Source organism: Amblyomma mixtum, chromosome 3, assembly GCF_055824585.1.
Source record: "Amblyomma mixtum isolate Tamu chromosome 3, ASM5582458v1, whole genome shotgun sequence".
Lineage (NCBI taxonomy): Eukaryota > Metazoa > Arthropoda > Arachnida > Ixodida > Ixodidae > Amblyomma > Amblyomma mixtum.
Window position 1 is genome coordinate 108,581,265 of NC_143014.1, and position 23,504 is coordinate 108,604,768.

The window sequence follows — 23,504 nt, forward strand, 5'->3', positions numbered from 1 at the left end:
ACAGGTCAACAAATGCAAGAAGCTGCATTTGGAAGTATTTTTCACCGCAAAAACACATAAGGCGGACGTCCCGTTTAGGGCTATCGTGTCAGAGAGGGACACTTGGCAGCACCAGGTGTCAGTTTTCCTGCAAAGACACCTTTCCTCACTGCACTTTTCTAACCCTTTAAAGATCGCCAACTCAGATGCTTTAGTAACCTTCTTAAAAGACCACAACCCCCGCAACTGTGTTGCCTTCAGCATCGACGTCACCGACCTTTACTACAGCCTTCCTCACGACACCCTGCTTAAGCGGGTGAAGATGTTCATCACAGAAGAGAATGACGAAATGGTTTTCTGCAACAACACAGGACTGAGCGTTGAAAGTTTCCTTGAGCTTCTGCGGTTTTACCTACGTTCCACCTTCGTAGGCTGGGAGGGCAAGTTCTACTCGCAGAAAGCTGGAGTATGCATTGGGTCGAGCGTTGCTCCCGTGTTGAGTGAAATTTTCCTGATGTATGTGGACAGGGACCTTGAAAAGAACTTGACAGGACTGCATCACACCACCGTTAGGTATGTGGACGATTATCTGATTTCACTGAAAGCGATCGCTTCGATGCGAGTGTGGTTGACATCGTCAAAGTGTTTAAAGAGTGCGGGTCTGGATTGCTGTTCACTTTCGAGTTGCCCGTAAGCGATGAACTACAGTATTTAGATTTGCAACTGCGGTTCGCCCGTGAGCATGTCTGCTGGAAATACAACCCAAGGTCTCTGAAGCCGTTGCTGAGTTCTCAATCGAGGCACTCAAAATTGGTGAAGAATTGCATTGTAAGTTCTTGCCTGAGGTATGCATTGATAAAATCCTGCCACCACGGTGTTGCTGACAGTTTCCGATCACAACTCATGAGGATAAGGAATGCCGGCTACCAAGATGCAATGGTGAACGAGGCTTGCTCAAGATTACTTAAGTGCTTCAAGCGACAGATGGCCCTGAATGCACCACTCAACAGTCCGGAAAAAGAAAAGAAAAGCACCTCAGTTGTGCCATATTTGCACGAGGTCTCCCACGGACTGAAAAATGTAGGAAGAAGGTTCAACGTTGATGTATTGCTGTCTGCTCCTGTCAAGCTTAAATAAGTGTGTGCTGCGATAGAAAGGAAGAAAGTGTCGAAAAAGAAAAAAGGTTGCGGTGTCGCGCACACGGATCCGTTTGTCAACTGCCGCACGTGTGTCGTCTACAGCTTTCCCCTTTCCTGCGGAGCCCGCTACATTGGACAGACCGGCCGTTGCTTGAACAAGCGTTTGCAAGAACACAACAACAATTTAGATAAAGGCAATGACCAATCTTATCTTGTTACTCATTGTAAGGGGTGCGCAGTGATGAAAAACAAGAAGAAAACGTGCACTGCTTTGTTAAGTCAAGCAAAGGTGTTGTATTCTCACAGAGATCAAACCACGCGGGAAGTAGCAGAAGCATACTTCATCGCAACAGAGCAACGGGGCTGCGTTAGCAAACCTTCGGTTGCTTTAAGAGATAACGAGATCACGTTTCTTGGCAGATTTTGGGCTTCGGGCGCACGCTAGTTTTATCATTGTCATAGTTTTGTTTGTTCAATTTTGTTTTCATGATTATGCCTTCCTTATATACCCAGGTTTTCGCAATAAAGCCTTAGTTGTGAGTTCAGCGCTTGTCCTGTCGTCGCCTTTACTCTTGTGTCTAGTCTTTTGTGCGCTGTTTTTCAACCATGAACCTATACCAACTCACCCAACTTAACGTTCTACTAAATTTCTCTTAGGTTAACCGGTAGACCACCGTACGCGACATGAGGTCGTGGCTGCGACTCCCACCATCCGCTTGTTGTCTTTTCTTCTGCTTCATAAAATTATCTGCTATCTGATACGATTGCTTAAGTACTTTTGCTCTCTTACTGCGACAGCAAGGAACAAACCATAATGTTGGAATTTCCCTACGCCTTCCTTGGTTTGAAAGACTGAAAACTTTTTAGTTAGACGTTTGGTTTTTGCATTTTAGCAACTGTCATCCACTAAAAGTAAAGAGTGGTTGAATAAATGATGAATTGTGCGCAGCGACGCGAAATGGTCCTCATTCTATATTTTACTAAGGCGCCTACCATGCAAAGAATACTGTAGTGCAAGAAAACAAATTGTTTTGAGGCAAAAGGTTAGAACCATGACTATTTTTTGTGAACCGAATATTCAAACTTAACTGCAGCAGTGAATTACAACCACTTCAGTTGTCTCGGAATAAATAGCAAGAAATATGACATCTAAAATAAAACACCTAAAATTTCAGAAGTAACAGCGTTACTACGATTGAAGCACACAGCTCGCCAATAGATGGCAAAACAAGTGGACTAAACACGCTGAATACGAAATGCAACTTTAAACTACAAAGACGGCGTCATTCCGAGGCCGCACAGTGGCGTGCCTTGCAATATGCGGAATATTAAAGCCCAATCGTCAAATAATGACCTAAAATCAAATAAACTAACAAAACTGCGAAAACTCTCCGTCCTTTGGTATCTCTCAAAGGCGCTTTAAATGCACCGCCTTCATAGGCCTCCTTTGAGCTCCGTCTTTTGACCTTTTGAGTTGCGCCATCACTGAGCATCTCGAGGCCGCAGCGGGTCTCAATCGACTGCACATTGCTCTTCTCCCCACAGGAGGTCGAGGGGAAAGCCCTCAGGCTGGGCCTAGAGATTCGGCACATTCAATGCGAGACCCGTTGTTGTGTCTAGCAGTTGTGGCTAAGTGCGGCAGTTCAGCGGACTGTCGCATGCTGAACTATGTGTTTTCATCACGTTGTCACCATCACGTAATCGTTGGTAATTGTCACGCTGCTGCGAAGTGCTCAATGTGCGTGCGGAACGTGACGAACCCTGTCAGAAATTGTGAAAATGTACGAGGCACACGCGCGCCTTAGCGATTGAAAGCATGCGATCGCGGCAAGACGCACGCGCCTCAACGCGCACAATTGGACCTTGTGTATGCAAGCTGTTGCCTGTAAAGGTTCCAAGCGAGGAATTACACACAGTAACAGTATTCCTTCGCAAGATATTGAGCAGCGTAAATGCATTGTCGCACGTCAACAGAGTTGCTCTCCTCGTGTATTCCGCTTCATTGCGCTGGCGCTGAGTAAACCAGACGAAGACGCGACATACAGGGAAACGAGGTGACATGCGCTGCTGTGTGTAACGCGTCTCTCAACTTTGGCATGAGCTGAGCCGTACACGATTTGGCGCCGGTAGCGCAGTAGCGCTGGTATCACGCTTCCACCGCGCGAAGTATGTTAAAATACCGGCGCAAACTTCTGTCTTCATCAATCTTTTTTGTTTGTTTTTGTTTTGTTTTCTTCCTGTTTGCACTCTTTACAGATCCAGTTTTTTTCGTGTACCTGACTCCATTACAAGACATGAGACAAAGTGCGAGCGCGCGGTGGCCAACCGTTGGAACAAAGAGATGTAGCATATTGCTTCATCCACCATGGCTCTTCTAAAGTTTGGTTGACTATCTTAACGCTGGGTTCATCGGCCTGCTCGCCGCCTCCAGCCAGGTTGGATAAAGGCTAGACTGCGTAGTGCCTCGACGTTGCAGGCGGTAATGATTTTTTGCTATCAGTTTCAAAATGTAGTCAGTATGGTTGGCATAAATGCGTTCTATATTGACTTCACCCATTTTTTTTATATTTTACTCCGCAGCATGGAAAAATTTGTTTACTTGTAAAATCTGCACTTGTTATCGGAAACCTCAGGGCAACGTCTCAGTGCCAGTGATTGAAAACAGAAACAAGCCGGAATTTTAGCAATCGCTGAACACTCGCTTGGCTTGTCCTGGTCTGCACACATACTCTTGCGCTAATCTTAAATGTCGCTGGGATGTTCAATTATCAAATACGAGGCGGAGCCTATGCAGTGGCATTAAGTCTTCGTGCGCCTCACTGTGAAAAGAAACTTATTCGAAATTACAAATTGTTTGGGGATCCTAGTGCTGAAAGTAATGAAGAAACACGCCGCTAATCGGTTTCGTATTCAAATAAGCGCATCCTGCCTTGACGCGCCGGCTTGTAAAATTTATGGCTGACAGAAGAACAAAGCTGATATATATATATATATATATATATATATATATATATATATATATATATATATATATATATATATATATATATATATATATATATTGAAGCCATTCATTGAAACATGTTTTGATTTAGTTTCCTTAACGATAGGCAACGAAAGCGCAATGAACAAGCAAATTATTTGGGGCTTCAATTTTTCTTTGGTGCTGTAAGAGAGAAAGACGAAATGCGTTATGGTGCGAGGATTTTGGCGACCCAAGCTAGGATAGGAAAAAAAACATACGCAATGTCGCAGTACTAGAACAAATATGGAATTGCTTATGTAAATATTTGTCCGCCGTCGGTGCGACTTACCTTTTGTTTGTTGCGTAAAGCAATCTGCTGATGCTGGGTGAACTCCCCGATGCAGCGGCTTCCCCACAAAACCCAGCTCATCCGCGAGTAGGTAACAACCATCGTGGCCACTGGAACTGCGTACGTCAACACCAAGAAGACGATGTTGTACCTGCGACGAAACAATAACATTGGGTGAGGTCCTGCTGCGGAAAGCAGTAATTAAAATGAGTTGCATAAGCCGATGGTTCGACGACATGCCGTCTGGTCAGGAATCACGATGGATGAAGTTGACTGGTCACTCACCATGGTGAAAAAAGACTGACGTTTCGGGAGTGCTACGGCTACGGAGATCCGTAGCGCTCCCGAAACGTCAGTCTTTTCAGTGACCAGTGAGTTACGTCGGTAACAGGACGCTGAGGTGCACCGAGTCTGCTGCTCGTCGATGACTAAAGCGCTACCGTCATAACAAAATAAATTTCGCCGCTGATCACTCCGCGCATCTCCCGACTTCGAACTCTAAATTCAGCAAAAGCGTATCGGCCTTGCCGTCTGGGCAGTCATGCTGTAGTACCGCGTGCCAATCTTTGCTTGAATTACGGCTGACCTGGCGGCAGTGTAGTCGGCTCGGAAACAACAGATACACAGAACTGCCAATTTATTTTGTTTGTAACTTTAAAACGAAAGTAACAAGAAGGTCACAGATCACACTAAACATAATTGGATATTTTTTTTCTGAGTAACTGCGATCGATTCACAAAGGGTAATTCGCCAGCCGCAACAGTTCGAAAGCAGACACTGGGTTACTGTGTTCATGCGGTCTTCCCAGACGCGATTCGATGTCATGCTATTACGGTCACATTTTATCATCAGGGCTAGCCTGCCTGACATCGCCTCAGAGTTGTCTGCTGACAGCCGTTATACTGTTCTTCAAACATTAGTGAAACCTATGTTCATAAAGGAGAATTTTAATCCAAAGTACAAAAAATGAACCGAGATACAGGAAAATAGATTGTCGCCTAGAAGAGGTTTGGCGGGGTGACCATGGGCTACTTTTTCGGTTTGTCGCTATCAGCGTAGGCGCCGAGCGCACACTTGCAACGACCTCATCAGTCTCTCGATATCACTACTTTGCGCAAAAGCTACTTTAGCCATAAAGGCTATCTAGACTACAGAAACGAACAAAAAGTAGCAAATGCGATAAACCCGAAGGCTCGCCCAAAGCGTCCGCGAGCCGCACTCCCTCGCGGAGCAAGACATCATTCTCTGCAGCCTGCGGCTCCTTCGACGGAAAAACAATGCGCGGCGGCGGTGACTGAAGGCGGGCGCCCTCCACTCCGCCGTCAGCTGCGCGAAGGACGGCGGCACCCTCACCCGGCAGATAGGAAGGCGATCTTTCGCCGCGCCTGGGTCATTTGTTTCGCCTGCAGGCCAGAGACGGGAGCCGTGTGTGCCGGCGCGCTGTTCTCCGCATCCGGTCCGGCCGCACAGCTTACTCCCAAACTTCCCGATTCACGGAGGGAAAATGGATTCGCGCCCAGAAAGCGTAATGAATCAAAACGCGAAGCTGCAGGGCGGGTACATCGCGCTGCATAAACATCCGCTGTTGCTCTTTCCTTTCTGCTGTTTGGCTTCATGAATAAACCGGAACGTCGAATAATTGTTTAGAAATAAGAAGCGGAGCATTTCGCGCGCGAATGCTAGAAAAGCTCACTTTTTCAGTTTATCGCGAGAAAATGGCAGTCATTGGCGTCTGACTGTTTTTTTTTTCTTCGCGGAAACCGACAGGAAGGGCGTCACGACGGTTGCAGACGGCTCAGAAGAGTTGCGGGAAACTAGTTGATGTCATACGCTTCATTTCATGGCATGCCGTAACTATTGTACGCGTTTGTATCGCTCGCAGAACGACGAAAACAAGAAATGGCAGCGAATATTTACTACATTCGAATCAGTGCGAGAGCATGGATTTGTGCTATGTAAAATACGACGATATGAGCACGCAGTGCCCCACGGGACGGAGCGCTCGCGCTTCTCGGACACACAATCGGCAAGAGACGATTTTGCTAGGCTCTGAAGCTCCGGATTAGGGCTTTCGCTCTGAAAGACGCGCTGTTCGAGTTGACGCGTTAGTCACAATTTGAAGTACTTCATTTGTACTCAACGTATTCGCGTACTTCATTTATTGGAGCGTAGCCTGTCTAGTGCCAAGGTACCTGCATTTTAGAGGAGCAGACGTCAGAAGCATTGCTCATTTGCAGAGCGCTCAAATTCTGTTCTCTAAATGTCTTTCTTTTTCAAAACAATAGCAGCCACATGGATGGTGAACGTACTCAGTGGAGAGGCTAGAGTCCCGGTCTGGTGCTAAAGTGTAAGCTTATCTTGTTGTATGAACTACTGCTGACTGTTTTAAAGTAAAAACCGTAGCGCAAAGAGACGAGGACACAGAAAGAACGACAACACACGGCGCCGTGTGTTGTCGTTCTTTCTGTGTCCTCGTCTCTTTGCGCTACGGTTTTTACGTTTCAAATATGAACCAACAAGCCCAAGCATATACCCTTCTGTTTTAAGGTGTTCACTTCTTAGGAGTATACGCCTGAAACAAATAAAAACAGGCATCTGCGAGATTAAAATTTGAGCTTTCCTGCTGCATTAACTTTCGGTGTTGTATTTCTTTAGAAATGATATCGTTTTTATCTTAAACTAGTGTGGTAAGACCGACATCTGTTGAAATGAACAGTCTAATGTCGGAGACGGGTATAAAAATATCAGCATATCCTTGTAGATCCTTGCCTGTGATGACAATAACGAGGTGATAACACTTGGTATTGGCAAGAATTTGTATCTTCAGTCGCAAAGAAAATTATATTAAGATAGTAGAGCCAGGCAGTGTTCAAACTTCGCAGCGTTCCATGTAGTTGGATGGAGTATAGGTACTAAAGTACGTGAATGGGACTGGGCGCCACACGGAGAGTTATTCCTGGAAGATACTCCAGGTGTCATGTACTTTTATTTTGCAACTCTTTATCGTTTCTTACACGATAGAACCCTGTTTTTTCGTCATTTATTTAAAAAAAGTTCTGAACAGGCAGGCAACCACCATGTTGACAATAGAGCTGCCATACGCAGCGTTGCTGCCGGCAAAAAATGATTGCTGGCATCTACGATCGATACCTTCAATACTATTTTACTCAGTGTTTTTTTAAACTACTTTAATGCTTTAAACAATAGTTAAAACAAATTCTGCGCATATTTGTTAATGTCACCCTCATTACTGCTACCACGGATTGCCACTGCGGTGACGTGGTAATCACGTGTATAACGTCAGGGTTTGCAGATCCTCTCTACCACGGAAAAGCGGCATCCCCGTGTAAAAAATGACATTTTAAATTGTTATGCCGCGTTCATCAGCCCCGCAGGCGAGTACGCGCTTTTTGGGGCAAGGAGTTTTCACCTGCTATAAAATTAATATTGCCTATAAAAGTCAGTAGACTTTCCTTCTAATGCTCACTGTGTGTGTATGCGTGCGTGCTCGAGCACGCGAGCGCGCGCACGCGCGAGTGTGTCGCCACACACAAAAAAAACATGTCACCACCACGAATGCTTATGCTCGAGCGAATTGGCATAGTCACCATTATGACCACTACTGACATTCACAACGAGGTTTTGAGCTGTGAAAAGCAAAGCACCGTTCACTAATGAACTGGCTGTTACTGACAGTCTGGAATGAACATCGGACGCGGAGAGCAGTATCAACGACGTCTTCAGCAGCTGCGTTTACATAATTATTTATGGTGCATTATATTTGTGCATGTAGGCCCTCATGGGAGAACGCCGCAAACGCTGTCATTCCGTTTCTAATTATTCGGGAGTCTGTCACATTTGCATAGCGAAAAAAAAAAAACACCACGCACGTCTGCACGAACATTGAATATTAATAGCATAACTTGTACCGCTTAGCACAGAGCGGCTGCCGCGGCATTTCGCCTCAGCTGGTCTGTGCTCTGGGCGAAATCCTGTCGACCCCGGGGGATTCAGGACGTCGCAAAAATGAGTCGTGGTACTGCGGCGCATACATAAGTGATAGATTGTCATCGCCGGGAATGAATGTGGACGGGGTCGTTTGACTAAAAGAATGCTATAAGAGCAACGTCAAGGGAAAATCTCTTAGTTTGTAAAAGTGGTTTCAAGCATTTAGATTTACAATGTCGAAATATGGCTCACTCAAATGCTTCCCATGTGAAGCCTAATCAACACGCGGGACTTGAATGCTCACGCCAAGCCAGGAGGCTTTTGGGAGTGTTTCTACAAATGACTGCGTAGGCTGTAAGTCGCCGTTGCGACACTAAATGTTCTTTTCATTCAAATCACGTGCAGTGGAAAGAAAAAAGCTATATAAAGATTGAAATTTTATACTGTACCGAGTTAGAATAAAAAGAACCTATGTCTGTATTTTGCCTTCGAAAGGGCACTAAATTCGTAGGCTCCCATTTAGAACAGGCGTGATTCTTTTGTGGATGTTACTGATTTTCTGGAAGAGGTTTATTGCATTTCAGTAATAACTTTGTAGATTGTGTTGATATAGCGAGTTTGTCGGTAATAATCAATCAAAAATAAATTCAGTTTTCTAACATACAAATATACAGAAAAAAACACATGGCAGCCTTTCAATGAAGCAGGATAGAATTCCGCTTTCGATCCACCATCTTAACCCTGCAGGAGCATCGCTCGTACCGGTCCCGATGGGACATACGGCAGGGACACGATGATGTCGGCGTCGCACAATGACCTGTCCGACGCGCCGAACGTGACATCAGTCGTCTGCCTAGCAGCTGATAGAAAAAAACAAACAAACTTATATCTGCGCTGACCGGCAGCGTGGGTAAATTCAAAAAGGGATCTTGCACAGGGTGTTGCACTTTAAGATTCTGTAATAGCAGACTGAACTCCGAGGGAGCTTTGGGATCAGGTACCTTGACGCTTTGCTTCCTTTCAGGAATTTCAAGCAATGTTTTTAGCCCTGAGAAATATTCTTTTTAACTTTGCAATACAAGCTTTACTTTATACGTTCTTGCTGATTTGCGTTACCATTAAAACTTCTTGGGCGAGTTCATGCATATCTTCTGCTAATAAAGCCAGTTGTCAGTAACGGTTCTGTCTGCGCTAAAACTTTTTACTTGATTGCGACACCATTTTTACCGAATATCAAAGTTCTTTTTTAAAAAAAAATGTCGCCTTGCACATTGATTACGTTTTTATTCTTTTCCTTCCAGTAGTCGCAGGCAAGGTGGACGCTGTACTTCGCATCGAAATCAAATCTCTCGAAGGTCGTAAACGTCCCCGCTTGCGACACTGGACAACAGAGTCTTAGGGGGAAAGACTCTTGGTTAAAGCCCGTGTGAGCGCCAACACGCCCCGCCTCCCATAGGATCGTGATGTGGTCGTCAGTTTAGCCTACGAGCTCGACTTGCTGGCTACGTCATTGACCCTTTGATTCCAAGTCTACAGTTTCATTGGCAAAATATGCAGAGACTGCTGTATAATTATATCGTGTTTTGGGACTGTTGCATGCCTTTTTTTTTGCGTTTAATCGAACCCATCCGCTGCCAGCCTATCTTCGGAGGTCTTAAATGATTAAACGGTGTCGTTTTTGTGTTGCACCTGTGTGCTCATAGCGTAGGCACGCTGCTTATAAAGCGTGCCTCGAAAGAATAAATGTACAACCTTTATCACTGCAAGTTTTTTTTTTATTTTTTGTCTATTTTTTGGTTGATTTGCTCCTGTGTTTTTCAGAAATTTATTTATTTATTTAAAGTACTCCCAGGGCCATACGGCATTACAGAGGGGAGTGGTTGCACAAAGTAACAACACATAGAAATATGAGCATAATTTTACAGAAGGTTGCTAGATATACAATGTTAGCTAATGCATTCTTATAATAAATTGACATGCAGTTCCTGTAAGCAGTTACGCTTTCAGCGCTATCGAGGAGAGACAAAGTGATTCTCCGCTAAATAATTTTTTTTTTCATGATCTCCGTCCTTCTCGTAATTGTCTGTGAACGAGAACTACAATGCTAAGTAGATCACCAGTATACTTCATCACAAACGCCAGAATGGCGCTTGTTTGCAAAGGCTCAGCACACGAGACAATTACAGCATTGATCACTGCAGCCAATCGGTATTTAGGCGACAGAACTACAAAGCTTGAGCTGTTCTTAGTCTTGTGAAGAGAATGCAATCTTATTGGTTCATTAGGTTGACATCTGCAGATTGAAGTTTATTTGGACATATAATACTTCATATAATCCGCCCACTAAGTTCGGGAAAAGGAGGCCTTAATTTCCTATGCCTAAGCATGACTATGCAACATCCCAGTGATTCCAGGTCTGAGGGATATCCTAATTATAGCCAGCTATCGTAACATCTTTAAGTACTTGTGAGGGATGTCCGTGACAAATCCCTGTTTTAGATGTCCTGACACGTTATCCCGTGGATATCCAGTTCAAGTTATATTACGGACACCAACTTGAATGCATTCTTTTTGTACAGATGTCCTGACACATTATCCGGTGTGCATCCCGTTCGGACGGTATTACAGATATTTACTTCAATTACGACTTTTTACGTATCCATAATGTCCGATACGAAGATATCACAGTGAACTCTACTGTTTTTCGAATAGAAGGTATCTGCAACGTGGTCCGCTCACTTTTATTTGTTATTTGTGTCATCACAGATTCATAATTGATAATAAAATATTAATGCTTAACGTGCAAGAGCCGCTGGCTCCAAAATGTGGGTCCTAGATTTGGAGTATAAGCTCGTGGAAATTCTTCGTTCTGTCGATGTATGCTCAATATGTTGGGGTAGCATGAGGTTCTTGTTTGTGTCGCTTCTGTAGCCTGATCTGTGTTTCGCATATGATCGGGATTAGACATGTTCGCTGTGACAACATGTGATGCTATGCAGATTTTACTCGTAAAAATGTAGGCACGGGGTCAGGCAACTACAACATTGTAATCAGCTGTACTCATTTTCCTTCACGTCCAAATTGCAGGAAATGTCGAGAAACGGGCGCCTTTTTGCTGTCCAGAACGCAGTTTCAGTAGTGCCGGCCGGAGCAGGAGGCGATAATCTCATTAGACACGTAAGCGGCCTTTCGCAGTGCTTCACAGACAACAACTTGGCACCCGCTGTGACGTCGGTGAATCTCCCTATACCGTTTTTAAGGCCTATGAAAACCCTCAAGGACTTCCTACAGACCCTCCTTTGATACTGAAATGGCGGCCACAACAATACGTGAGAGATGCCCGATGGAGTTTCTCCGCACTTCCTGGGGATGTTCGCATGTCCTTTCAAGATTTTGCAGGGACATCCCTTGGATATTAGTGTTGCCACTGGGATCCTGAAAGGCCTTCAGTAATGCCAAAGCTTTAGTCAGCGCCTGAGTAATAACGAGGCGTCCTCTGGAAGCTGTCACTGCGGCCATTTCTCAGGCGTGCAGGTACACGTCACCATCTGTCGCAAAAAATGCGAAGGCCCCCAGTGCTACAGTCAAAGCGAGCCAGAGACCTCTCTTTTGCGCGACGAGCGGCAAGTTCTAGCACCAGTTTTGGCGCCTGACCTCAAAGGGGTCAATCAATACGAATAACTAAGAGAAGATCAGAAGATAGGATGAGGTCGTACGAGTTAGGTTGTCGAAGACCATGTCTCTTCCAGAAAAGCGAAATTAGGAGTCATCCTAATTGGCAAAGGTCACACTTGTCGCTACCACGATCTTGATACTAAGGTAAAGCTGATAAAGGTACACAGGGGGTTTCACCTATTAATTTACTATTTTTTTAAATAGGCTCTTTAAGTTAGAAGAGTGGCTTTATCGGCATAGTATTGTCAGCGGCGTATTACATCAGAATACAGCTAAGAGGCGCTAACTAGCGGGCTGGTTAACTAATATTCAATACCTAACTTTTAACTATTTCTGTTTGGCTCCTTAATTACTGAGAGGCGTGTAGCCCACCGTGAGTAATATTCATATCAGTTTCTAGAATTTCGAAAACGCGGTTACCTTCGGTACTGTGGCCCCACAAATTTTGGCTATTTCGATGAGTTACGTGCACTAGAGAGATTGTTTTGCCTGCAAGCTTCTCGAAAGCGCATGTATTTTGGCACGATGTAGCCAAAATTTGTTGTTAGCCACAGCGGTGAGGGTAACCGAATTTTCGGAATTCTTAAAACTGATATGGATGTTACTTACAGTGGACTACACGCCCCTCAGCAATTAAAGAGCCTAACAGTAATAGTTAAAAAGTTACCTATTTACTATTAGTTAAGCAGCCTGATAGTTAGCACTTCTTAGCTGCAGTCTGGTAATGCACCACTGACGATGCTATGCCGAAAAAGCGCTCTACTAACTTAAAAAGCCTATTTTTAAAATTTGTGTAGTCTTAGGTGAAACACCCTGTATATGTGGCGAATTGCTTTGTCACGTTTGTTCAATCAATCAATCAATCAATCAATCAATCAATCAATCACTCGATCAATCGATCGATCGATTGATTGATCAGTCAATCACAGGGCGTTATGTTTACAACTTTGAGCACCAAGAAGTCGTAAGGAACGTTTACTATTGGAGCCAAACGTCACCAGCGAAAACTTGCGCCTTTCGGCGCAATACAGGTGCGATTCCTGCGTTCATGAAATGTAGCTCGGCGCACGCCGTCGCACAGCAGGTCGTTGGCTACTGAATGCAGAATCATGTGCTAAAAAGGAGACTTCCTATGACACGTTGATTGTCTTGACCACGACTTCCATATCGGTATTTTGCTTGCGCATGTTCCGCTGCCCCCGCACGCCATTGTTTTTGAACCGAGCGCCACGTGGCGTGTATAGTCTAACGCCACCTCGAACGCACGCAGCACCATGAAAATTTCCTTTATTCGCATTCTTATGTTCTCTTCTGGCGTTATGTAAATTGGCATCCTCGTGCGGACTTGCCCGATCGGTAGAACGAATCACTCAGCTGTAGGCAACCTGCAGCGCACAGGTGGCGCTGAAATTGTTCCACTGGGCGCTGAAAAACTTCTACCGTCAGCCGCTTAAGCCACTAAAAACTCTAGACCGCATTCTTAACACGCATATGGCTAATAACATTCCTTGCCTAGCTTCTATCTCCAGAGGAAGAGAGAGGGGCATTTTTTTCCCGACCCTGGTCCGGGTCCCTGCCTCATGTCAGAGAGTCGGAGCCTGTATTCCCCAAAGCGTGGGCGATATGGGCGCGAACAGTGGCCACAGTATTGGGTGGAGTGCAGCATGAGGAGCGGCTCAGCCCTCCCAAGAACAGGGCGCGTGGATGAGTAGGGATCTGCGTTGCAAGCAGTGTAGGGTTACTGTGTGGCACGTGGGCAGGTCCAATATGTATGTGTTGTCAGGGCAGGTGCCGCCTACCTGAGAACGGGGGTGGCCAGAGCAGTTGAGTATTTGGTATTTGTACAGGTGACATGGAAGAGAATTCGTTTGCGCTTCGCTAATGAAAGTAGATTCACGGCGAGTAAGAAAGATGTGGAGAAAGGGGAGCGAGGAGGCGGCTGGTGTGTCGTAGTTCTTTCAGTCTTGCCCTTCGGTAACGTATCCCACTTTGCTGACGCACGCCACATGTGGTTACGACAGAGCGCGATTCACGCGCCGACAGGCGCAAGTAGCCGGCGTGTAAAAACAATACGGGTGCGCTAAAAACTGCTTGCTCCTCTCGCTAGAGCACGTGCGGTGTCTCTGCGATCGCCATGGGAAAATGGGGGAAAAAGTAACGTGAATGGTGAAAAATATTGTTTTAGAAACATTAGTAGTTACGCATTTTTTTTTTCTGAATACAAAGCAGGCGCAATTATTGACCAATTTATCGACCAACCTGCCGCAGAAACAAGTTTCTGGCTTTTTTATATCTTTCACAATAACGAATTGTTATTAATATTACTGGAGCTGGATGGAACAGTGTTAGTGAGTTTTTGAGTGATAAGGCTATTTATTTTGTTGCGAATTTCCTCCTCGGGTACGGGAGACCCGGCTTATGTGTCAGTTAAAAAGGGACGTAGAGAGGTACAAGAAAAGTGTGAAACAATTTGTTTATGAAATATGACGTATTCACGCTGTCTCGTGATGTGGTGTCAATGCGCAATTGTCGCAGGCACGTATGACCTCCCCGTTCTCCAAGCATCTGATCTCGCACCAGTGCGACACGTGCTAAAGGTAGTGCTGAGGTGATCATGACGGAACAAAGAGCGCAGTAACTGTCTTACACACGATGGACTCCTGAACCGCGCCGTGAGTGAAGGGATGAAAAAGGCAGTGAAAGAAGCAAGAGAGAAAGAAGCGCAGTAATGAAGATCTCCGGATTGATTTAAACCACCTCAGGTTGTTTCACGTGCACTGATATTTCACGGCGAACAGGCGGCTTTCCATTTCGCATCCATCGAAGCGACTCCGCTACGGCGGGATTTGATTCCGAGATCTTGGCCTCAGTAGCCGAGCGCCAAAGCCACCGAGCCACCGCGGCGAATGCAAGCTCAAGCAGGAATTGATTCCATGCAGGAGCGTATGCAGCGTTCGTCACGTGTTCCAAAGCAGGCCAGAGAAATGCAAGCACGATCGCGCTTCTCTCACGGACTTGTAACGGCGTCACGGAATTCTATGGAAGCACCAGTGATAGCTGTCGACTTGGAACGGTGATGTAGCGGCGCCTCGATAAGAGCGCGAAGAATAAGGGCGCGGCTGCGAAGATGACGGCGCATCGGGATTGGTCGAAAGCATGATAGCCCACGTCGAGATTGCTGCCTAAAGTGGCACTGAAACCAATCGCTGCACAAAAAAAAATATTCTTTAGAGTCTTAAGATTGCTTTTTTCTATTACGTTCAACGCAGCGCTTCTGAAGCTCATATGTGCAGAGCGTTTATTCGGCTTCCCCTTGGTGGCACTAGAGGATGCTGACTTCCGGCGTCAGAAAAGGCAAGAGTAAGCGAGGATCATTTTGTTATTTGAAATCAGTATGTGGCACGCATAAGATATGCTTCTGGCATCTCTGGAATGAGCGCCATAAATAGTTTTATACTGCCTAATCCTGCTTGTCTACGCTCGTTCCGAGCAGGGCAACCATAAGGGCGAGCAGAGAAGAGCCGCTCGTAAATGTCGCCACTGCTCTCTACGGCAGAGAGTTCATGGTCCCGAGCAAGTGAAATGGGAGCGGTGCTTTCGTTACGTAGATTAATTAGCACTAAAAACAAATGGAGATGGCCTGCGCTACGATGTGGGTCAACCTATGTAGGTCGAAAGATCTGCTGCCATTGAAAAGATACAAACTCTATAAATTAACTGCGCTTTATATCTGTTAATAAATAAATACTCTTTCTTCGTTTATATCATACACCTTGAGAGTATTCATGACGTCTGAGCTTGTCAAATGAGTTGATGTTTAGCTATTGCCACTTTTGCACTGAAGAGTGAGCGCGTGAGGAGTGAGACCACCTCGCTCTCCTTTAATATATGCAAGGGGTCTTTATCCTCTATAAGATGCGCGCGTTTCCATACGGCAGCCCTTGAACAAAAATGAGCTTGAAGAGGTCATGTGAATGGGGTTCAGCAATCCTCCTTGAACGGTGAATGCAGTACTCTCCTTCACAATGAGCGTGAATTATCGAATGGTTTATAGTAACTAAAACTCAAACTTCTAGCGACAATGGAAGAAAAATTTGTTGCATTAAACTGCATTACAGGAACGCTTTTAGACATTTTTCGTGCGCATTACTGCCAAACGCTCTCCATGCCGAGGTGCGCGTCACAAAAATCCGCGAACGCCATTTGTGTTCTTGCTTTTTCTCATGCCTGCTGTTGTACATTCTTACCGACTGTTTCCTTGCGTGAAAGTTTCACATTGGGACGCTCTAGTCTCTTTTATTATCTTTGGCTGCTTTTTCCTTAGTTTTACTGCTCAGTTATTTTCTAAGCGAATGTTTACGAGACTAACACTTCTATGTCAGCGGCGTCTCAGTTGGCATCCGTAGGCTGCTCTGTGACATGCAGAGAAGTCGCCTACGCAGTCAAGGTTTCCGCGCAGAAAGCGTGTCGCGGCACATCGAATGAGTGGCGGAGGGAGCGGGTACTGCAATGCCGTAGCGCGAAAGAGGCTTAGCGAAGACGTGGTGACAGGTGCGAATGCTGACAATCTCCACTGGATAAATTGGAGCCATTTACAGAACGATCTTATTCGGCCTCACTTCACTATACTCGTCACTAATGTTTACGAACACCAACCGTAAATGAACATAGGTCACGTCTTTGGCCATTGGCCAAAGCAGTACAACCTCTACCCCAGTCAGCATTTTCGTATTTAAAAAAGAAGTCTGATTTATTTACGCCATAGCATAAGGGCCCCGCTCCGCCGAAAAGAAGGCGTCGGCATTACCGAAAAAACCGGATTAGTCGAAAAGGTGCCTGTTACAAGAGACTCCCGTAGATGGTGCCAGCCCCACTAGCGACGCATCGGATCTTCAGCGATCGGAACAACCGCGAGCAACGCGCCGAGCTCACGGGCCGTCGGCAGCCGCCTTCCTCCTCACCCTCATATGAACACTGAGCAGACGACGACTCATGCTACCGCTGCGCCACGCAGGCATGTTTGTTCAGCTTTGTTAAACCGGGGCTTTATGTGTATGTCGTATGGTCTCTCACGTGTTGATTGTGACTGTGAAAGAGGAAACCTTGACTGTGGAGGCAAGAAGAACCCCTGTCGCGTAATACCGTTAAACGCGGCGCTTAAGTGTCCCCCCCCCCTTTTTTTTTGTCATTACTCTTTTGTGCTCAAAAATTAGGTGCACAAAAATAGTTTGCTGCTATTCAAAGGCATTTTTCTGCGTAAACTTGAAAAATCTATCGCCGTATGTGTCCCTGTTAAATACTCCGAAGAGTTCCTTACAGACCGCGTGGCATCGATCTTATTCCTAGCGAATAAGCTCCCTTGGCAGGCAAGTGTCCTTTTATTACAAAGCCGCTCGTGATGGCCGTGTGACAGGGGCATAAAACATTACCGTGGACTGGGCGTCGCAACGCCTTGAGCCGGCGTTACCAACGCCAGCTTTGCAAACCTGGCTTATAAAGGGGTGAATGTCGTTACACACGTCGCCCGACGAGCTCACGTAATGGCGAAGCTAAATTCCTTCTTGTTTTTTTTTTTTTCACCACACCTGCCTGACTTAGTTTTCCGTCTTCCTGTCCTTAATTACTGATAGGGTTCTGGTTCTTTGCCCAGCCTAGTGCTTACCCGCAAACCCATTTATTTTTTTATTTTTTTTCAGTGATGCGATACGCAATAAACTCATTTCGTCCTTACCTCAAAAAACAAGCCATGAACGCCAGAAATACGTTGATTAATCCATGTCCACTGCTTCCAGTCAATATTTTTTCTGGAATTTTTAGTTTACGTGCTGTAAGCGCTCGGTGAATGCACTGAAAAACAAAAACAAGAACTGAAAGTACTGGCAACTTGTCACATCAAGAAAACTGTGCTGTATAGCAAGCGCTCTTAAAGGGAGACTGAAGCACTTTTTCTGAAAATCGGGCTGGCAGCGGCATCCTATAGTTTTTCATGCTGTATACTGGAATATTGCATCCAAATAAGGCAAAAACAAGCGCGAATCGCCTTTTTTAGCCGAAATATGCGGCCTGTGCCGCGGGGCACGCCGCGCGGCGCGCCGCCGCCCGTGATTGGTCAAGAGAGGTCGTGACGTCACTTTGAGGACTGGAGAAGCTGCCGATGCGGATCGGGCGCTGCGTTGAGGGCAGATCGCAGCTTTCCGTGTCGTTGTAAAAGCGAATACGGCGACTATTTTTTTTTTACTGACCACCGAAGTAAAGGATACTACAGTTTGCTCATTCCCCGTATCGCCTGAAACCAAAAAAAAACACAAGCAAAAAATTCTATGCCTAGCACAAGCATACGCCAGCGTCAAAGACGCGATACAGATCATGCGTAAAAGGTGCCAGCACAACATCGGCTCGTATTCTCGGAAAGGAAGGGGTGCGAACAATACTCAAGTCAATTGCCACCACCGGACGCCTCCTGGCTCGCCCGGAAGAGCGTCATCCTAAAGAAAAGGCCCAAAGCACTGTGTAAATCTTGTTCTCAGTACCCGGCGTTGCAGGTTGGGGCAAGAGAGTATTTCAAGTGAACGATGAAGGAGCACAAAGTTGGTGTCAAAATTAGCGAAGCGCAGTGGCCGAGCACTGCGAGGCATGTGACCACAAGATAGTGACGCAATCATGGTGCGCTGGAAACCAAGCTAAATACGCGCACAAATACGCTTCACTCCTGGCGCGTTCAGCAGATGCCAGAAAATATTAATCGCTGCCTCGGAAACGTTCGCCCTTCCTAGATTTGCAGTTTAGGTTCAGTGAAGTAGTTGCCAACTATATGTGTGTTTAAAAGCCAAGCTAGCTGCAACTCGCCCGCTGCCACAACTTGATGAAGAGACCGAGTAAGGTTGCGGTGTTTTTTTTTTGCAAAAACTCGGATGGCATTCATTTCTCTCATAAATTTGCATCCGAAATCAACGTCGAACGCTTTCATATTAATTGCTTAGCTAGGATTAAACGAGATGCCGCATACTAAGAGCTTCGATGCTTGCTTGCTTTGCTTTATTGTGCTTTGCTCTGCTTGCTTGCTTGCTTGCTTGGACACGTCGAACCGAGTATAAAATCACTAACCGAGCCTTGCTGAGCACGTCTCAGGTGGTCTGGCCGCACCTAAGCTGAGGAGAGCGACACATGCTTAAGCCTCTATCAGGTTTCTTCAGGGGCTAAGTGAACATGTTTCTACTTTTAAAAGAGGCGCTTCTTCGGAATGGTTACACGCCTCTTATGCGCGAGGAAATCGATGGAACTGTGTCATGGTTCAGCCGCGCCTTTTCGACAGAAATCTCCAGAGATCACACTAGGACAAGCTCTGCCTGTAGCCGCTCTTACGAAAGTGTTTCGAGCAGAGTAAGCTTGCTTTAGTCGGCTTGAATTCTTCGTCACAGCAGCGAGCGGTTGTGCTGCGAGCTTGTGGTATTGCGGAAAACAGTGGAAGACGACACAGTCGCGGCCGTAGTTGTTCGTGGACACGAACGCAGAGTAGTACCTGTTGAATCTGATTCTCAAGATCGGCTGACAAGTTTTGTACGTCGCAACGCACGCAGTACGAGGAACAACGCATGCAGCACGAGAAACAACGCGCGCTGAAAGCGCGCTCGTGTGCGCCGAAGCATCCCCGGCTCCTCAACATGACGTCACGCTGGCCGACATGGACGAGGTTTCCCTCTCCGCTGTTCCCCTCTCCTGCGCTCGCGCGGGGCGCGGGAAATTTGAACATCGCGTTTTTAATTGGTAATTGCGCCACTGTTTTAGCCAAAATCGAAAAAATAATTTCACAGACGTGATCAGCAATAACACTACTTAAAAACCCTAGAAGGTTATCTGATTCGAAAACGGCCTCAGTATCCCTTTAAGGCTCCGAATTTTCTGCTCACGCAACTTATTTTATATATGCAAAAGGCAAAAATGACCCTGCTCTGGGATTTCTATGCGTATTAAATAATCTACCAACTGTTCCAGAAGTTCTCAGGCCGAAATGCCTATGTCCGGAGTGCAGTGGCGTGAGCATGTTAAAGAAATGAATCCGATAATGGCCTCGTACACGCAAGCTGGTTAGCGATAGCGAAATTCCACCTCGAAATCTCTGAGTGCTAAACTACTAGGCGCCAGGAATCATTGCGTCGCATTTCGGCCACGTGTCTACTGCCTTTACGGGCGTACTGACTGTCAAGGTCACGGGCCATCAATGCCCTTCGCCGTCGACCAGAAACAAAAGGTATTACAGCTCTAATATAGGGACTGCGAATCGCATCTCTACCATCTGAGGTAACAAGAAAAAGAAAGGCGTTCTGAATAAAGTAGCCCAACGCTCGTAAATTGGAGCCCAGCAACGAAAGAATCTCCATTTCAACATGCCGCTGTTGATTGGCCTTCAGCCAAGCCACCCGAAAGAAGAGGCTCAAGAAAGTGCGCGCTTCGTGGAATAAAAAGAAGACAGAAGGGAACGTGCGGACATTTCATAACACGTGGAATTTATTCGGATCGCATTATTGAAATGTAATATCGAATATGCCGTGTTTCTGAACATTGGCCAGGCCACTCCGCGAGTGGTCGGAACAGACTCTGAGACTACACGGGTGTGTGTGCGCCCTGGTGGCTTCGCGCGGTCTCATCCTTTTTGCATTCCAAAGTGTCTAGATCACGAAGGCGCGCCAGTGCTCGCCACGGTGATTGAGCCAGTTCCAGGCAGGGTAGACATTGTGCACATTCTAAAAGGAGCCAGAACTCAAGCTAAACGCAGTCAAAAGTGGCCATGGCTTTTATTCTCAGTGCCAAATTGGTATCCAAACAGAACAGAAGCGATATTGTGAAAGCAGTTGTTATTAAAGAACAATAAATTTTAGCATTTTCAACCAACGCAAGGAACAAAAAAAGACGCAAGGAATTTTTGCACTTTTCCTTGGTGTTCGTGCCACATATAAGTTGTAAATAAATAAATCAATTATTAAATGCTCGCTGCGCGTATATAATGATCTTTCATGACTAAAGTCCTCACCTCCTAGTCTACAGGGGAGTAGGATGATGAAGCTGTTTTGGCTTGACGCCGTAGAACGAACTTGGTTCGTTGAATCGCCATTAGGCAGTCCAGCTTCGGGATTTCGCGTGTCTGTTTTTTGTCAAGTTCACAGAGGAGACACGCGCTCAGCATCAGCATTAGAAACTCAAACTAACCAAAGTCTCAATGTGCCTTATCCAGGTGTAGAAAAGGGCATTTAACGCAAGTGTCTTTCTACGATCCCGGTGTGTGTCATCTACTCACACATGCTCTGTGATCAAGTGCGCGCTAATTGTTTGCAGTGGCCGTATTTCTGGCTCCAGCTAGATGGAGGAATGTCCGAATAAATGCAACGGCAGCTTTAGTGTACCTTCACGGTTCTTCCCGCTTTCTGTGTCATCAGGATTGGTGGCATGCAGCCTCCGAAGAGCAGATGAGGCATTTTGACTCTGCTGTAGGAGCTGTACCGCCATTTGCCTCAAGCACAGGAAGCAGCGCTTTCTCACGGCCCCTTGTTTTAGTGAAATCTTCTCTCTGAAGATGCCACCTTCGTTACAGAGTGGCTTCGCGGGTGCATGTAGGCTGCCAATCTACCCTAACCGCGCCGCGCCATCCGAGCCGGGGGGCTTGTTGCGGTTAAAAAAAATGGATGTAAGCGCGCCAAAATAGCAGTTAAAACTAGCCAGAAAGTAGCCAGGGAGCCAACCTGAAATTTTCACCGCCAGGCGGGGCACTAAAGCAGCCAGAGTAGCCACCAACGCCAACCCTCCTTCCAAGCGAAATGTAACAGAAACCTCACGTGTCTATTCACCTGTACATAAACCAAAGCATTCACTGGAGTGCATTCCTGCTGCGTATTCATAAATACGACAGCTGTGTATTCAGAAATACACAGCAGTGTGTAATGAATATTAAGTACCATTAAAACAAATGCAACTGTGGCGTCAGTTTGGTCTTGCATCTCTTTAGCTTCGTAATTCTTAACCACTAAAGAAAGTTTTGAAATTTTAATTTGCTGCAATAATTCTATCACTAATTATTTCACTGATATTTGTTGTGCGGCTTCTTTAAAATAATATGTATTGCTTACAATGACTGATATTAGATCCCCATACAGCCTTCCTGCTCTCGCACCTCCTGCTGTATATTCACTCACGTGCACGTGCCACTCATTCGACTAAATAAGCATTCCTCTTTTTCGAAAAAGAGGAATGTGTTCCCCCAAAATTCCATTTGTTGTACTCTCTTTTAAAAAATATGATCTCAGAACAAATTTTATAAGCATGCTTCGCTACTATGAGGCCATCACGTCTCGATGACTGCCTGCTGCACGAAGCGTCCCCTTCTTGGCATTTCTTCCTTACATGACACTTTTCATTTCATTTATAGAGTTCCCTTTTCTCCTTTCTTTTTATACAGGGTGTTTCAGGGAAGACTTCAAGTAATTTTCAAAAATAGGCTTTTGGGGTAAAAATACGGCTTTCGCAGCGTAGTGCTACCAGTGTTGGCGGAAACCGGAAAGCCGGTGAATTGTCTTTTTTCCGAGAACCGTCCGTCAGTGGAACGCTTTGCCATCTGACGCTGTGGAATGCCCGACTGTCGAATCTTTCTTATCAAAATTGAAGTGCATAAGTTAACTCAACCTAAGCGTTTTTGGTTCCCGCTATTAATATTGCTTTGTGGTTGGCATTATTGTGATTGCTGACGGATCCGCGTATGTCTACCGTTAGTCCTAAAGCGTGCTATTGATGCCAGTGTTCTTGTGTTATGTGCCAGTGTTGTTTCTATATGCCTGAGCAGCGCGAGCTTGTACAAAGCATTTTTATTTCTTATTTTTTCTTATTTTTTCTTTTCTTCTCGGTGTTAATCTGCTCAAGCAGGCGGATGACACCACTGTTATCATTATCATGTCTTGTCGCGCTTTTTTTCTTCACAATGTATGCTCACTCCTGCCAAAGGCCTTCTGCGAAGGCTGGCAGTACCTCTGAAATAAAATAAAGTAGTAAACTGGTTAACTAATTTTTGATAATTAACTTTTTAACTCTCACAGCTGGGCAGTTGGTTGCAATTAGAGATTTGGTGCCGATCGTTAATAATAGCCAAATCAGTTTTTAGAATTTCGAAAACGAGATTATCCTGTGCGCTGTGGCTAGACCAAATTTGGCAGTGCCAATGGTAATCACGTTTTCGAAAAGATAAAAACCGATACGGTCCTTTCTTGCTGTCGCTCCCCTCTATACTTCAAATCAAATCAAATCAAATCAAATCACCTTTATTTTCAACATTTTTACAATGTTGACGGTCTCCAAGGCAAAAAGCTGTAGTAACAGCTTGACGAGGCCTGGAAGCCGGCGGCAGACAGCAGTGACAGCGGGACAAAAAAAAAATTACACACAAGACATCGATTGCTATTACACAGGG

The 23,504-nt window shown here is 45.6% G+C and overlaps 1 protein-coding gene across 1 annotated transcript in view; it reads right to left on the reverse strand.

Annotated features, from left to right (window-relative positions):
• The window catches only part of LOC149351313 (tachykinin-like peptides receptor 86C), a 49,339-nt gene that overhangs the window by 15,237 nt on the left and 10,598 nt on the right, over positions 1-23,504 (reverse strand). The window contains exon 4 of the mRNA XM_089577012.1: positions 4,433-4,583. Within this exon, the coding sequence (XP_089433138.1) occupies positions 4,433-4,583 (151 nt within the window). The remainder of the gene's footprint in view (positions 1-4,432; positions 4,584-23,504) is intronic.